We start from the raw sequence: 15709 nt of genomic DNA, 5'->3' as shown, positions 1-15709 counted from the left end.
TGAAAGTTGAGCGGAGGGAAAGGAAAGACATTGACCTGTAACTGAACTCTGTACCATATGAATAAGATATATTTAAAGAAAAGAAGAAAGAGGAACATTACCTGAGGGTTAGAGAATGACGTCCACGTTCATAGAATAATTCCTACTATCAGTTCTATTGCTTCTTTGCTCATTGCCGGGATTTTTCCTAAGAAGTAAGGGATGCTGTTCTTGTTAGAGATGAAGTCCAAGAGGAACCGTATAATGTTGTAATAACCTTTGCTTTTCTAGCTAGAGTTCTAAATTCATGAGGGTAATAGCTTTTTGTTTTGGTGAATGAGGAGTCTTCCATTTCTGTACCATTAAACTTTTTTTAACTTTACACTCTCTTCAGCTGCACCTCTCCTCCCTTCTCAGACCAAGGAGGACAGAGGAGTTTCAAATTGCAGCTCAGCACATAACTGGCACTCAGTGTTTTGCCACGGAACAACAGAACTTGAAATTTTCCTGTGATTAATTCGCATCGATTGTTCGGGAAGGAGCTAGAAGGGGATTCGATTTTATTGTAGGAAACATGGCCTCTTCACCCTCAACACCAGTTAACAAACATAGCTGAATCAAGTGTAAGTCAAAGCCTAAGAGAAAAAAATGATTCAAAAGTTAAGCATTCTTTTATAAATTCCATCTCCCAGCCAGATGTGTTACATCTCAGCTCAGAATGCTGAAGGTACTTATCATTTCTAGCACCTCACTCTCGATATAAATTCAATGAAGAATAATGCGGTTATGAAATGACCGTAGGTAATCTCTAGGGAATCCTGGATAATAGGTATTCTGGAGTCTGCTATACTTGGAGACCACCTCCCCTTCCTGGAACAGATTGATCTTCAGGTCTTTTTGCTCACAATAAGATGGGAATTGTAGGGAGGATGTCAAGAATCAAAGATCAGTCACAGTGTTTCACACTCTTGTATTTGGACATTGCCATTGGCCTGATGGTAGGACTCTTTAGCATCTCATACAATAAAAGGTGGCAAACATTTTAGTGCTTTTTTTTTCAGGGCAGAAATGACAGGGTCATCGAGTCATAACTTGTAATTTGGCATGCGGATTACATATAATGGTGTCAGGATTTTCTCGAAGGTTTCAGTCTAGAAGACCAAAGACAGTGAATATTGATTCTATTTCCTAAGAGATGAACTCTAGAAAATGATCGACTAGTGAGCTATACAATACAATTCTAGTAAAAGTTGCCAAGCAGTAGGCTGTCAGCATTTTATGGCAGTCATCAAATATCAGTATTGGTTCACCAAGAACAGCCAGTGTTGTTAATTTTGTTTTTCCTTTTAGGCTTAATATTGGGTCGAACCACATGAAAGTGCTAGTTTTGAAAGTCAAAAGCAGTTGAATATCAATTTCATATGCTTCAGTCTAATAGTTTTTGTTGTGTTTTTTTTGATAAAAATACATGTTCATTGTAGCATACTTAGAAAATATAGAAAAATAGAGGAAAATAAAATGTACTCAATCTAACAATCCATTTTTATGCATTTTTTCCATTTTTCTTTACATCATGGTCACAATACTATTTTTAAAATATTTAGATTATAGTTCGTTTTTATAGAGTATTTGGCTATTTATATTTAACCTATTGTAAGCATTGCCTTGTAAATCAGATATTTATATGAACTGAATTTTACTATTATGATTTCAGCAGGTAGATGTTACAAATTTATTTATCCATACCCCTATTTTAGCACATTCATGTGGTTCCTATTGTTTTATAATTATAACTAGTGCTGTAATAAGCATCTGCATGCATCTCTGCTTGTTTTCTTAGGATAAATTGTCAAAAGTAGAATTTCTAGGTTACAGGATTTGAACTCAAAATATATTTCCAAATTGCTTATCATAGAGGATGTGTTCTTAACGCCCCTGCCAGCAGTGTATGAGAGAGTGTTTACCTTTCTACAACGTGGCTACACAATTAGCCATTAGTTCTCAAACCAGCAGAAGAAACAGGATAGGCCAATTTTGTTTTTCTGCCTTTTAGGTAATTTTTTTTTTTTTAACTTAAACAAGATCGTATAATCTCATTTTATCAAAGGACCTGACGGAGTTTCTTATTATATTATTATGATCCAATCAAACCAATGTGAACTGAATGCAAATAGAATTGGGGGATCACTAGTTTGCCAACAACTATACCCTGGAAATGTTTTGTTAGTGGGTTATCGTCAACTGGTAGGGACACCTCTATTATTATGTGGAGAGGCTCAGTGACTGTGTCCTGACCAACATTATTTGTAGAGATTTTGATGAAAACAGAACATATGCTTAGCAGATTTTCAGCTCTGTCACAAAGCTGAGATGGATGACTGTTAGTTCTTTCCTACCAGACTGTGAGCTCTTGAAGCATAGGAGCCAGAGTTCTGAGAGCATTCCTTCTACAGTCAGCTGTGTGGCTTTGGGCAGTTAGCTAACCTCTCTGTTCCTTAGTTTTCTCATCTGTAAAGTAAATCAACAGAATACTTACACATTTGTTTGGAGGATTAAATGAGTTATTAAATGAAAAACACTGAGAAGAGTTCCTGGCCCTTAGAAAGTGATTGATAATGGTTAGTTGCTGTTATTATTGTTAATCTTTCTGTCTCAAATGGTGGTTAATACATACTTCTAACATGACTGAATCAACATCATAAAAACTTCGTAGGCAAGTAGAATGGGCCCATACTATTCATGAAATATAATGGGTAAGTTTTGCACTTATGTTTTATCATATTAGACTGTCATCTAAAGAAAGTTGAGATTTATGGTGTGTTACTCCAAAAAGGAGCAATGTGGTTAATTGATGGAAATTAGGAGTAAAGGACTTCTCTACCAGTTAGCTCTAATTGGAGTGGAAGGTAGTGGAAGAATACAAACAGAAGCTTCCAGACCATTACAAGTATATGATAGAAAAGAGAAGCCTTCTTTGGATCAGACGTTAGACTGGATGACCTCTAAAGTCCCTTCTAGCTCTAGGCTGTCCTGTGATTCTGAGGGGAATATGCAGGATTACCACAAACCGTGCAGTGAGGCCCCATGAGCGCGTCTGTGGAAGGGTTGATGCTGCTAACCCGTGCCCACCCCTGCCCTCCCTGCTTGTCTCCTTCACCTGTTGCATGTCAGCCTGGCAGGGGCCCATGCTTCAGCTTGATGCCATCTTAACAGCCTAGCTTAGTGTCCCTGGCTGCCCTTAGTGTCCTCTTCAGCAGCAATGCCTAGGGAGCAAAAGAGTATTTGAATAGAGGGCACATTTTTCATAAACATATAAGAAAATTGAAAGAAAATTGTTGCTCGCCAAATGTATCTCAGAATTGTTTAGAAAACAGGCAGTAGTTTTTGTCCATGCTGGATGTGCTCTCATCATAGCTTTATAAGGGGCGGATGGTGGGCTTCATCTTTTGCTCAGGAGCCCCGCACTCTGGTTTTCTGTCCTTGCGTGGTGTCTCCTCAAAGTGTAGTGTCAGTATTCGGATCCCCTGGGAAGGGTCGCTGAGCCCACACTGTTGTACGTTCTATTTGGGCTTACATACCTAGGGCTGAGGTGATTTTTCTGTCATTATGGACTCCGATGCCTTGCCCTTAAACTATTTAAAGGTAGCTTCAAAATAGTTAGAAAGCTGACTTGGGAGCCCAAGCAGTTGCTTTCTTTCTTAGGGTTCTTTGCTGAATGATTTCTGACATGTCTTGTCATTGTTTTGCGCTGCTCTCCCCATTTATAATATTCGGAGCATTGGCTTTTTGCCACACTTGTCAAGGATTTATGGGAGTTAATGACATGGAGTATATAAAGTGCTTTGAGATTCTTTCAAACAACTTGGTATTATCTTGAAAGCAAGAGGTTTAACTGTTCATTTGTTAGATAACTAGTGGGATTTTAAACAGATATAATCACACCACGTCTGTTATTTAATGTATTAGGTGATACACACAACTTTTACTGCTCAAATTTTAAACGAAGTGGCGGTTTTTAATCTTTTTTTTTTTTTTCTGTTTATAAAACCCATTTTTAAGGACTGCCTTGGGAAAAATTGGGAGTCAGCATTCTGAAAAAATTCTCCAATCCATGTTTTTTAATGTTCTGGTTTATCCTTAGTTTTGGTGTCTGGTAATCGATAGCTGAAGTGAAGAACTCAGGACATTACTGCCTTTTGCTGTTGATGCCAATGTGTTTCTGCGGCTTGTGTTACATAGGTGTTAACTGAAGTCCATGCTGTGTAGTGCGTGTGGCCCAAAGAGTTGCTGCTCTGTGTGCCAGGTGGGTTAATGTGTTTTAGAGAAAACACCTGTGGGATTTTACAGTATATTCTCTTGTAGCTACATTATATTAATTTTATCCCTTTTGAGTAGTAACGGTTTACCAGCCAGAATCTAGAGCATGTGAATGTATTATCAGAGTGATTTGAAAGAGTGATGTACGCATAGGGAGTGAACTTGATGGGGACGGTTCTGATGCTTTCAAGGCCTGGGTTCTTGTCGCATGTATTTTGAGCTCAAGCGTTAAGCCTGGTGCCTTAAGAAGGCTTTGCTTCTCCTTTTAATCTTTAGAATTTATAAAACCAACAGCTTTGTAGCCTTCTGTAGGAGGATTGTTCGTAGAGCCCAAAGGTGCTTGAAATATCAAGCTGTAGAGAGGAATAGATCTGTTTACTCTTGTCTTTGCTTTGTTATGTACACATTGTAGAACTCTGCGGAATAAGAAAGAATAATAGAGATGAAATATATATGGATTTTTTTTTAAAGCTTACAAAACATTAAATTTCTAGACTCATCTCATTTAGACTGAAAGGAACCTTAGTCCAACCCCCTCATTTGACAAATGAAAAAAACGGAAATTCATAGGGTCCCACTGAGCCAGAATCAGGACTGATGTAAAACCCTGAGGTCTTCCATCCCAAATCAGAGCTGGTTAGATCTCACCATTCTGCTTATTGACGTAGAACACCACTGCAGCATTTAGAAAATACTGAATCATCATACAAGAAAATGATTGTGTCACTAAAACGACGTACTCGTTGAGTCTGTAGTCCAAGGAGGTTTTACGATTTGTATTAAGTAACTTTTAGCTGATCCATAGTCTTTGGAAAGTGTGAGATAACTATATTTATTTTGTCCACCTTTTACCCAGTTAACAGAATGCTTACTCTCTTATTGCCACTTAAAAGTCATCTGGAAGACTCATGCTGACAATGTAATGCACAGTGAAGGAAGGGGGTAAAGTAGGAAAACATAATTATTGCATGCAAAGTCTTTTTAAAGGCTCTTTTCTCTTCCCTCCTCTATCTTTTCCCCAGCCTAGTTGGGTGGATCTGATTTGTATAGCTTTTTCTTTCCTTTTCTTTTTCTAAATTGGGTAAGAGCTGCAAAACTATTCAGGAGAAGCTGTAAACTATACAAAACATGTGAAAAGACAGTAGTTTGTGCCTTTTTCAACCTTGTTATAGATCTGTGGATAGTCTGGAGCTTACAAAACTGTACTTAAATATTTTCTATAATATAGGTTGAGGACAGATTCCTATTTGCTGTTGATGACTGTCAAAACAACTTACCTAGAGCGATTGTCACAGAGTGCGGGGCCTCATTTTCTGATGGAGAAACTACTTTGGTTTATCCTCACTGTGTTTTTACATGATTATTCTTTTCTCAAGTGCTTATGACATTTAATAAATTTGCAGTTGAGAATTGTGGCAGCCAGTAATGTGCGAAAGGGAAATTGGGCACCTGGAAAATATTTAAATACAAACAAATGACAACAAAACTTAACCAGGAAGAAAATGATTTGAAAATTGTGACTGAAAGTGATGGAGCCCTACGACAAGCTGAAACTGTATTTCCTCATTCATTCCTTTCTTAATTAACCGAAGTTCCTTCAAACATAAGCATGTCTTTTGTTTAATCCCTGAGAATTGATACTTCGCAGGAGTTCTTTATTTCTGTTACTGATAGTATCCTTAGGATTCAGTGCTCAAGGTATGTCTTTTTTCAACTATAGTTTTACTGAATCCCAAGTTCTCTCAAAGCATGCTTTGAAACCAGCACTAGTAATAGGCAGACTTATGTATAATACAGTTTACGTCTGCTTTGTAACCATTTTTTCTTTCTTTTTTAACTTTTAGCTTCAGCTAAATTGGGCATCTACTTGAGCATGAAATACAATACAAAAAAAGTTTGGCCAAAATAATGTTCTAAGCCTCCTTGCTGTATGCATATTTAGGAAATATTCTGTTTACAGGAAAAATGCCTTATTAAGTTTTGGTTACAACAAAAGCATTTCGAACAACTCACTTTGATATGTGGGGCTAAAATTACTTGAATGCTGAGATTATATTGTTTTGGAAAGAACTTTAATACTCAGAATTCTGTTTGTGTCATATGTTCTTGTTAAGGCAATGGAAGAGAAATATCAGAAAATTTTTTTTTAAAGAATAAACATTTTTAATCTTTAAATTTTTTATTTTTAAAACCTTTTTTGTGCTGTTTTTTTATCATGATAAAAAAACAACATAATTTGCCATCCTAACCATTTTTAAGTGTACAGTTTGATAGTGTCAAGTGTTTTCACATTGTTGTGAAACAGATCTCTAGAACTTTTTCATATTGCAAACTTGAAACTATGCTCATTAAACAACAACTCCTCCTTTACCCCCCCCCAGCCCTGGTAACAGATTCTACTTTCTGTTTCTATGAAATCTAACTCCTTTAGATACCTCATATAAGTGGAATCATATAGTATTTGTCTTTTTGTGACTGGTTTATTTCACTTGGCATAATGTTCTCAAAGTTCATCTGTGTTATATAGCATGTGACAGGATTTCCTGCCTTTTTAAGGGTGAATAATATTTCATATGTATATGTCACAGTTTCTTTATCCTCTTACCTTTCCGTGGACATATGGTTTCTTCTACCTTTTGACTATTGTGATCATTCTTTAATTTTATGTTTCATGGATAATACATTTTTGCTAGGTTAAAATCAAACACATCTTCTCATAGATATACATGTGTAACAGTATAACAATGGACAGGTGTGTAAAATAACATAGATTTGAAGACTAAAATGTATATCTCTTAGAAATCTGTAGTATTGGTATTGACTTAAATATACCTAAGTATTTTATGAGTATTCTATTGTGGTTTTTGATGTATGCTTAAAATATTTTTGAAATCGATTATCAACAAATTGACCCTGGGAAGTGCAGGTAAAGTCTTTGAGGTCGTGCAGTATTAATAGAAGAAGAGTTTATCCCAGACATGTACAGCCTAAAATTTTCTTGAAAGTGAAATAGCCTCTGAGTTCTTCCAAAATGTTCATTTTCATTTTTACTGCATGAGATTTACGGTCAGATATAAAAGCATATATTCGAAGTTTTATGAAGCGTTGCATAAGCAACCTGGCAATACAGCCGCAGTGTGCAATTCAGCATCAGTTGCAATAGAGTAAGAAGTGGATGTTTGCCTTTTGGAATCTTGGGAAGAGGACTGTTTCCTTTGGCTAATCCTCATGGAATCATTAAATGTGAAGAGAATGTCGAGCTCGCTTCTCTATAAGACATTTACTTAAGCTTCTTGTTATCATTAATTGCTTCTATGGGCCAAAGGAAGTGAAAGTGTGGGCAGGCAGACAGTTGGCTACTGATGTAAAGAGGAAGTGAAAAGTAAGACTGGCTTAATAGTTCAAGGTTGAAAGTACAAACAGTTAAGAGTAATTTTATAATGTCTTGTAAATACTTGTCCATATACCTGATAGGACTAAGAATTAGTAATGCCAGGTGATAAGGAAAGCATTGTTTTAGTGTTTGAACGTGTTTTAGAAATGGAAGATAATTCTGATTTAAAGGAAAAAAACTAAAGATGTTCCAGGGCTGGTAAATATTTATTTGATATGGTTTGTTATTAGGATTTTCCCTTAATTTGAGTGGTTAGATATTCTTACTAGTATATTTCTTTTTATGATACAAGGTAAGAACAGCTTGGCATCTAAGTTTTAAATAATATGCTGCTACTTGATTTTGAGAATCATTTTAAACATGTTGGATGGCCTATGCTTAATGCTTATTTTCTGAATTGAAATACAGTAAAATTAATTTAGTTTTGAGCACTCTTGAAAAGAGCTGATACTTACTGTCTTTTTCCTGTGTGCTGGTCACTTTTCATACATTAGTTTATTTAATCCTCAACGCCATCATGAGATTATTATTCCTGTTTTACAGAAGAGGAAATGAGCCACAGAGAAGCTAAATAACTTGCTTAAGGTCACACGTCTCTCAGTGGAGCTAAGAGTTGATCCCAAGCAGTTGACTCTAAGCCCACATTCATATTTTAACAACTATGCTGTGTTACTCCATACGTGGCATACTTGACACTCAGCACACTCTAGGGTTTGTGTAAATATTGGTTTTATCTGTTGAACTTCTTAGGATGACTGGAGATGTTATGAAAGTGCTATACAAGTATGATAGGAAGCCATTGCTCTGAAGATGACTGATTTATCTAAATGATTTCAATCCAGAATACTTACTGATTTCTAACCCTGAGTTTAACTTGTCAGTTCTAAGAGGAACCAAAGACGACCTCAGACAGTCCTTAGGCAGGTGATATTGTTCTGTTAGTGTAATATGGTGATAGAAAGCTTTTGTCATTTGCTTTCATAATTGTGGAAAAATAGAATTTAAGAATTAGTCCTGATTCAGCCTGCCCATTTTACCAGTTGAGGAAGCAGGTGAGAGAACCTTCTCATAGAGAGAGAGAGCTAGAGCTGGGATTGATGACATAAGAGCTCACTGGCATTACCATGTGCCAGGCAGTGTTCTAGGTGCTTTATATATGTAAACTCATTAACTCTTCAGAACAGGCCTACGAAGTTGGTATTGCTATATACCCATTTTATGGGTGAGGAAACCGAGGTTATGTAACCTACCCAAAGTCATACAACCAGTAGGTAGTGGAGCTGGGTTTGAATCTAGGCAGTTTGGCTCTTAACTACCCTACCAATGGTTGTAACATAATGTAATTGCCATCTTTTTTTAAGGGCAAAATGGTTGAATATCAACCATTTCATATGGTTCAGTCCGGCATAAATTGAGATCCTTCCACAGCATTTCACCACCCCGCCATGATGGCTCTTTGTAGTTATTAGCAATATTTGCTCATGCAGGCATTTCCCCCAGCCCGAGTCAGCTAGAAAGAGATACTGTTGTTCTTTTTTCCATATTCACCTGTGTCTCCATTGTGCTTTTTCTATCATTTGTTTTCATTTTTTCTAATTGGTATTTTTTTAACTTATATTTTACAAACAGGCAGGATGAGACTGGCAATGCCTGCTCCAGTATCATGCTGAATAGAAGTATGGAGAGTGGAAATCCTTGTTCCTGACATTGGGGGGAAAGTATTCAGTCTTCTAGTATTAAAAATGTTGCCCAGCTATACGTTTTTCTTAGATACTTTTTTCGTTGAAGAAATTTCTTTCTGTTTTTACTTGGAGAGTTTTTTGAATCAGGAATGGATGTTGGATTTTTTTTCAAGTGCTTTTTCTATGTTTATTGAGATGATCATAAGTTTTTGTTGTTTTGTTCTGTTTTATCTTTAAGTTTGTTAATATGGCAATTTATAATGATTGAGTCAAATGTTAAACCAACCTTGCATTCTTGGAGAAAACCCCACTTTGTCATGATATACTGTCCATTTTATGTATTTTAAAAAGGAATTGATTTGCAAAGATGTTTAGAATTTTTACATTTACCTTCACAAGGGATACTGGTCTTAAGTTTTCTTGTGATACCTTTGTCAGTCTTAGACCAGGGAGCCCCATAGAATGCCTTGGGAAGTATTCCCTCTGCTTCAGTTTTCTGGGAGAATTTGTGTAGATTTAATATTATTTCTTTCCTTAATGTTTCGGGTAATTCACCACTGAAGCTCTCTGGGCCTGAACTTTTATTTGTGTAAAAGTTTTTAATTACAAATTCAATCTTTTTAACAGATATGGGCCTGTTTAGGTTATCTGTTTCTTCTTCAGTGAGCTTTGGTAGCTTGTGTCTTTCAAGGAATTTGTCCAATTTATTAGCATGAAGTTGTTTATAATGGTCCCTTTTTGTCTTTTTAGTAGCTATAGAATTGGTAGTGGTGTCACCTCTTTCATTTCTGATATTGGTGATCTGTGTCTTCTTTTTTTCTAGCTATTGTAGTCAGCTTGACTTCTGTCTTCTGGCTCTTTAAGCCATTTGGACTACTACTCCACATAGCGCCCATGGTGCCTGCCCCCAGGCAAAAAGTTGAGAAAATGGGCAACTTGGCCCAGTCTTTCTCCAATTATAGTTGGCTTCCCTCCATTTTTGGCCTGTTTTTGGTTACTCTCCAGTACCTTCAGGTAGTTGTTTTTTATATCATCCAGAGACTATAGTTGTTTTCTATGAGAGGGTGTGTCCAATGCTGGAAGCAGAATGTCTGGGTTTTTGGTTTTGTGACATTCTAGCCAATTGAGACATGCTTTAATACCTGTAATCAAAGTATAGAACTGGGTAACTTAGCAGCACTTTCTAGTCATTGTTGCCTTTATTGGATTTGATATGAAATAGCTCAGCTGGATATTCAGAATAAATTATGGAGTTAGGGAAAGGTAAAAGGAGAAATGTTGGGTCAACTCTTTTCAAAATGGTTTCGGTGGGAAAAATTATTATCACTTAAAATGAGCATTCCTGAGTAGTGGCTATGTCAAACTCCTGAATAATTTTGAGTGCTTTTGTTTTTGTCATGGGAAGTTTTTCAAGAGAAAAGTATGGAAGAAAACACTCTTATTTTTAGGCCTGAAAGCAAAGCATTTCTAATTGCTTAATATTTATTATAAGAAATCAGTTAGTTTTAGGTCATGTTAATGCTATGATAGTTAAATATTTTATTCATAATGGATTTTATTTTCTGATCATTTCATATTGAACATTTATGCCCTTTTACGATATATCGTAACTTGAATTGAAAGACACCAGGAGAAGTCATCTTAGGTCTCTGCACCTCAGCCTGATATTTACCGGGCAGTATCATGAGCCTAGGCACTGTTCTAGGCACAGGAGGTTCAGCAGGGAACAAGGAGCTTATATGCTTAGAGGCTCAGATCTGACTCTTTTGGCACTGTGGATGGTCAGACTCACATGTACATGCCCTTATGCCAATATGTTCATTTGAAATGAGAACTACAGCTGTTAATTAGACTGGCGAGGCTGAACTGAGAGATTAGTACATTTTCTCTTTATAGACAAGCCACATGGGAAGCCAAATTATAATCACAAGGTTGCTTGGTGAGAATGGAATCAAAACAAAGGGACTTGGTTAGATAATCCATGATTAGGATACACCTGCCACACGGACTATTTGGGTGTCCCCTGAATAATGCTGAGCAGTCAAGCTTGCCAATGTCTGGTTCTTTGGGTTTATTTCTATGGTGACCATTTTCCTTTGTTCACACAATTTTTTTTTTGAACCGAACTATAATCCAGTTTACTAAATTACAAGCCACATTCTAGGCTTGTTTCCCAAGATTATACTTAGATCACCTTTAAAAACATTTAGAGGCTTCCAAATTCTGGGGCTAGGAAAGCACACAGACAGTCTTTTGGTTAATTTCAACAGAATGCTCCCATATCTATTATGCAGGTAGATTTTACCCCTCAGAGGGTCTCTTTCTTTCTTTTTTTTTTTTTTTTTTTTTTTTTTTTGCCTTACATTCTTTGTCTGAAAGGGATGTTTGAATCCGTTACAGTTGTCCCCTTGTACTGCCAATAATTTAGTTTTATTCTGTTTAAATGGTTGTAGAAGATTTCACTCCTGTCTTTCATATGACTTATTGATGCCAAACTCTTATTCTTAAAATCAGTCCCTACTTAAAACTTTGTTTTAATAAGAATGGCTAATCTGTCCTAATGAAGGTAAAAATGGATTTATTTGAAAATGTAGGAAATATTGAAATTTAAACCTAGAAAGTCCTGGAACCCAAACATATATGTTCGATTTTTAAAAATTAAGGAATATACTAAAATTCCCTATGAAAGATCCAGAGAACATGAAAAGTAGTTGCCTTCAAGGAAGAATGGCACGACTTGAGATATAGTGGAAACTCAAGCCTTGGAATTGTGAGCCAGTTTCATTTACTAGATTCTTATATTCTTTCCTCAAGTATTGTCTGTGTACCAGCTATCCACAATTAGGAGTTAAAGAGCCACCCAGTTTACTATTAAAAACAAATAAACAATGTTAAGATCTAATGATCGCCACATTTGTCCACATCAGCTATCAGGTTTTCGCTAACCCAAACAAAGTGGTATCACCATCCATACGACCACCAGAACCGGTGGGCAGCTAGTTTGCAAGTTCCATGAAGGCACGGACCATAATAACAACAACAGTAGTGGTAGCAACAATCATGATACATGTGTGTAGTGCTTTGTAGTTTTCACAGAGCCCTTTCACCTACATTATCTCATTTGAATTTCACAAGCGGAATATATAATATATATGTACGTTGGTAACCGTTTCTGCTTTCTAGTCAACCGTAACCTACACTCTTACCTACAATAAAATTTTTGACCCGAAAAATGGGAAAATGTGTTAGTCCCCTTTGAACTGCCACAATGCCTTCTTTTACAGACAAATTTAATTGTTTTGTGAAAGTTTAGACTATACCTCTAAGGATTCTTAACACCAATTTGATCATTGAGATGAAAAGCAAAACTAAGACCTATTGTCTGACTCTTTTGAGTGGAACTACCCTTAAAAGCCCCTTACTGGTTTTTTTTAGGCAGTAAAAATACAAGGCGCCACTCTTTACCTTTTTTCCTTTATTCAGTTTCCACACCATTCATTCTCAGAATACATTCCAATTAAGCTTTTAATTTTTTTTACACATTACTTCTGTAGATATCAGTGTTCTAGATCTGCACTGCCCAGTATAGTAGCCATTAGCCACAGATGGCTAAATCTAAATTTTAATTAATTGAAATAAAATTTCAGTTGCAATAGCCACATTTTAAGTGCTCAATCGGCATGCCAGTCACCAGCCATATTAGTATTAGACAGTGCTGTTTGAGAGAATCTTAACTGCTTAGTTTTTTGGGGGAAGGCTGTCAAATAATTCTGCTGTTGTTTATAATTTTATCTGCAAGATTTGTGTTTCTAAATACATTTACTGAGCCTGTCTATATGATGTAAAATATGTATTTTAAGTATGCTATTTGAAAATATACACAAACTTTAAATTTTCTTAGCATTTCCTAAGTAACAGATCTTACAGGTAAACAGCAGTGGGAATTGAAATAGAACCTCTGTAATAATAAATATGTTCCATTTCTTTTTTTTCTGTGGATATTTGCTGAAGTGCAATAGAAAAAATGGAGCAGGAATGTGACTCTGCACTACTTAGAAAATGCATAGCCATCATATAAGGAAAAGTAACTGACTGACTAATCTTAAGATGATTCGCATAGTCGAGATTCCATGATGCAGAAATTTAGGTCAATTGTACTCTCATCAGATTAAATATTAGCCAGAGTTTAGCTTGAAAAGGGATTTGACAATTGGAGAATCTCTCAAGTGTAAAGCTGATATTAAAATTTTGATATCACATGGTAGGATCTTAAGTGTTATGACTTAATTCAGCAAGATATCGAGCATATCCCATTTACCTTTTCTCCTTTCTACTTACATATTCAGGTTGTGCAGAACTAAAGGAGAAATGTAGACTAACATCCCAGGACTATTTTTTTTGCCACGAGTGACTTGGGGAACTTTAGATTTAAAGCTATATAATGTATCCAGATTAACTGGGACAGAATACTGCAAGAAACATCTTTGAAAGAATGGTCTCTCGAGTAGCTGAATATAACGGAGAGGCCTATTTGCTGAAGGTGACCAGCACTATGCCATGGCGAAGGATGGGATTAGACAGGTCTTGTTTGAGCTTTACTAAACAAGAGACATTTGGATACACGGAGTTCCGGATAGATGGAGAAAGTTGTGTGAATATGAAAGAAGTGATCACCTTTAAAAACAAGTGCAAAACCCTATGAAACACTGGTAGTTGTTAGTGTGGTTCCGTGAAATCAGATGTGTGTTTAATGTCTTTTTCACCTTTAAAAGCCATCACTTTCTTACAAAGTCTGATAGTATTAGAGCTTCAAAAGACAGCTGCTTTTTTTTTTTTTTAAAGGCCTTTCCACTAGTTGGGGTGATCTGTGTAATATTCAAATAGAAAGCAAATATTCCCCTTTTTATTTCTATATTCATTTTATATACATATTCTTTGCCTAAGTAGCAGCTCGTTATGAACATGAGTATAGAAGAGAGATTTTTATTCATACATATTTAAAGAACATCAGTAATAAAAACATTTCCCTAGCTGTGACAAAGAACAGCTTTTGTTTAAGGGTTAGGTATGTCTAAGGAAGTGACTCTTGTTAAGAACTAAGGAATAAAATATAATTCATCTTATCTTGTGTAAGGAAAATTGTCCTAACTTGCATGCCGCTGAGTGCCTAATTTACATTTAAAGCTGAAGTAATGAAGCCTTTATTTTTTGCCAGAAACTCCCATTTCTCTCCCAAATATATTCTCTATCAGACAAAACAACAACAACAACAACAACATTATTTTGCATGGTAAGTGTCTTTGCTGATGCAGAAAAGCAACATAATTCAGGACGAAGGATTAATTTAAACTTACTTATGTGCTCTTTTGCAGATAATTAAAATTATTTCTAGGGATCAAAAGGTAGGTTTGCAGAGCACACCAAAAAGAATACCTTCATCCTGGTGAATTGCAAAAGATGGGTATAGTCCTTTTCTCATCAGGAAGAAGAGGTTTCTGAAAACTCATAGTTGTAGAATTTAAGTCTGAGAACTTAAGACTGCATAGAAACTAGTCACAGAGAGTCTGAAGTTGAGAGTGGATCTGTGGAAGCTCTTAGGAATAAACCGTATTTATATTCAGTTAAATAAATCTAAGTATAATACAAATGACCTTTTCATTTATACTATTTTACTTAGTAACAAGGGATACTATATATTCATTTGTGTTTGCCATCCCTAGTTTAATAGAAATTTTGCTTTGTTGCAGATAATAAGCATGCTTCGAGGCATTTCCCTTGCTCCTCTATGGTTAGTTTTCTATCTAGCTGTTTATTTCCTTTCTGATTTTCAAACTCAAAAGTTGTCGATGCCTATCTGCCTGGGGCTTCCCATTCTCCATCCCCAGTTATGGCTGACTCTCATATACTATCAGCGTACAGTTTTGAGTCCCGAATGTGCTTGCGCTTACCTTCTTTTATTTTTCCTCTGGTTTCATTCTAAAAATCTTTGTTCCTCTTCTGCCATTAGCTTTTACCTTCCTTTTCTCTTCCCAACCCAAGCTCTGTCTTTCTCTAATTATCCCCAATAGGATTGAATCATGGTTCATGCAATTTACATACACTGAACTGAATGAAATTTTTGAAGTTGCCCCCAAAATACACAGAAGTAAATTTGAGAATATGCAAGCTCAATTTAATAAGATTAGATATGGGAGATTAGTGTGGTATCCTGCAAGTGCATGTGAATGAATCCATGTGCTCTTAAACTTTCTTTGTGTCTATACACTCCACAGCCACATATGTAAATAACATTTAACTTAAGAGGAACTTGTAATTGTTAAAGCTACTTGAGAACTTT

The 15709-nt window shown here is 36.0% G+C and overlaps 1 protein-coding gene across 1 annotated transcript in view; it reads left to right on the top strand.

Annotated features, from left to right (window-relative positions):
• Nucleotides 1-15709, top strand: part of POLA1 (DNA polymerase alpha 1, catalytic subunit) — a 280205-nt gene that overhangs the window by 72016 nt on the left and 192480 nt on the right. Inside the window, exon 26 of the mRNA XM_039872470.1 lies at nucleotides 14563-14662. Coding sequence (XP_039728404.1) covers nucleotides 14563-14662 — 100 coding nt within the window. The remainder of the gene's footprint in view (nucleotides 1-14562; nucleotides 14663-15709) is intronic.

Source organism: Pteropus medius, unplaced genomic scaffold (assembly GCF_902729225.1).
Source record: "Pteropus medius unplaced genomic scaffold, Ma_sr-lr_union100, whole genome shotgun sequence".
NCBI classification, from domain to species: Eukaryota; Metazoa; Chordata; class Mammalia; order Chiroptera; family Pteropodidae; genus Pteropus; species Pteropus medius.
Note: the sequence above shows the minus strand (reverse complement) of the source record. Positions and strands in the feature narration are given on the sequence as shown.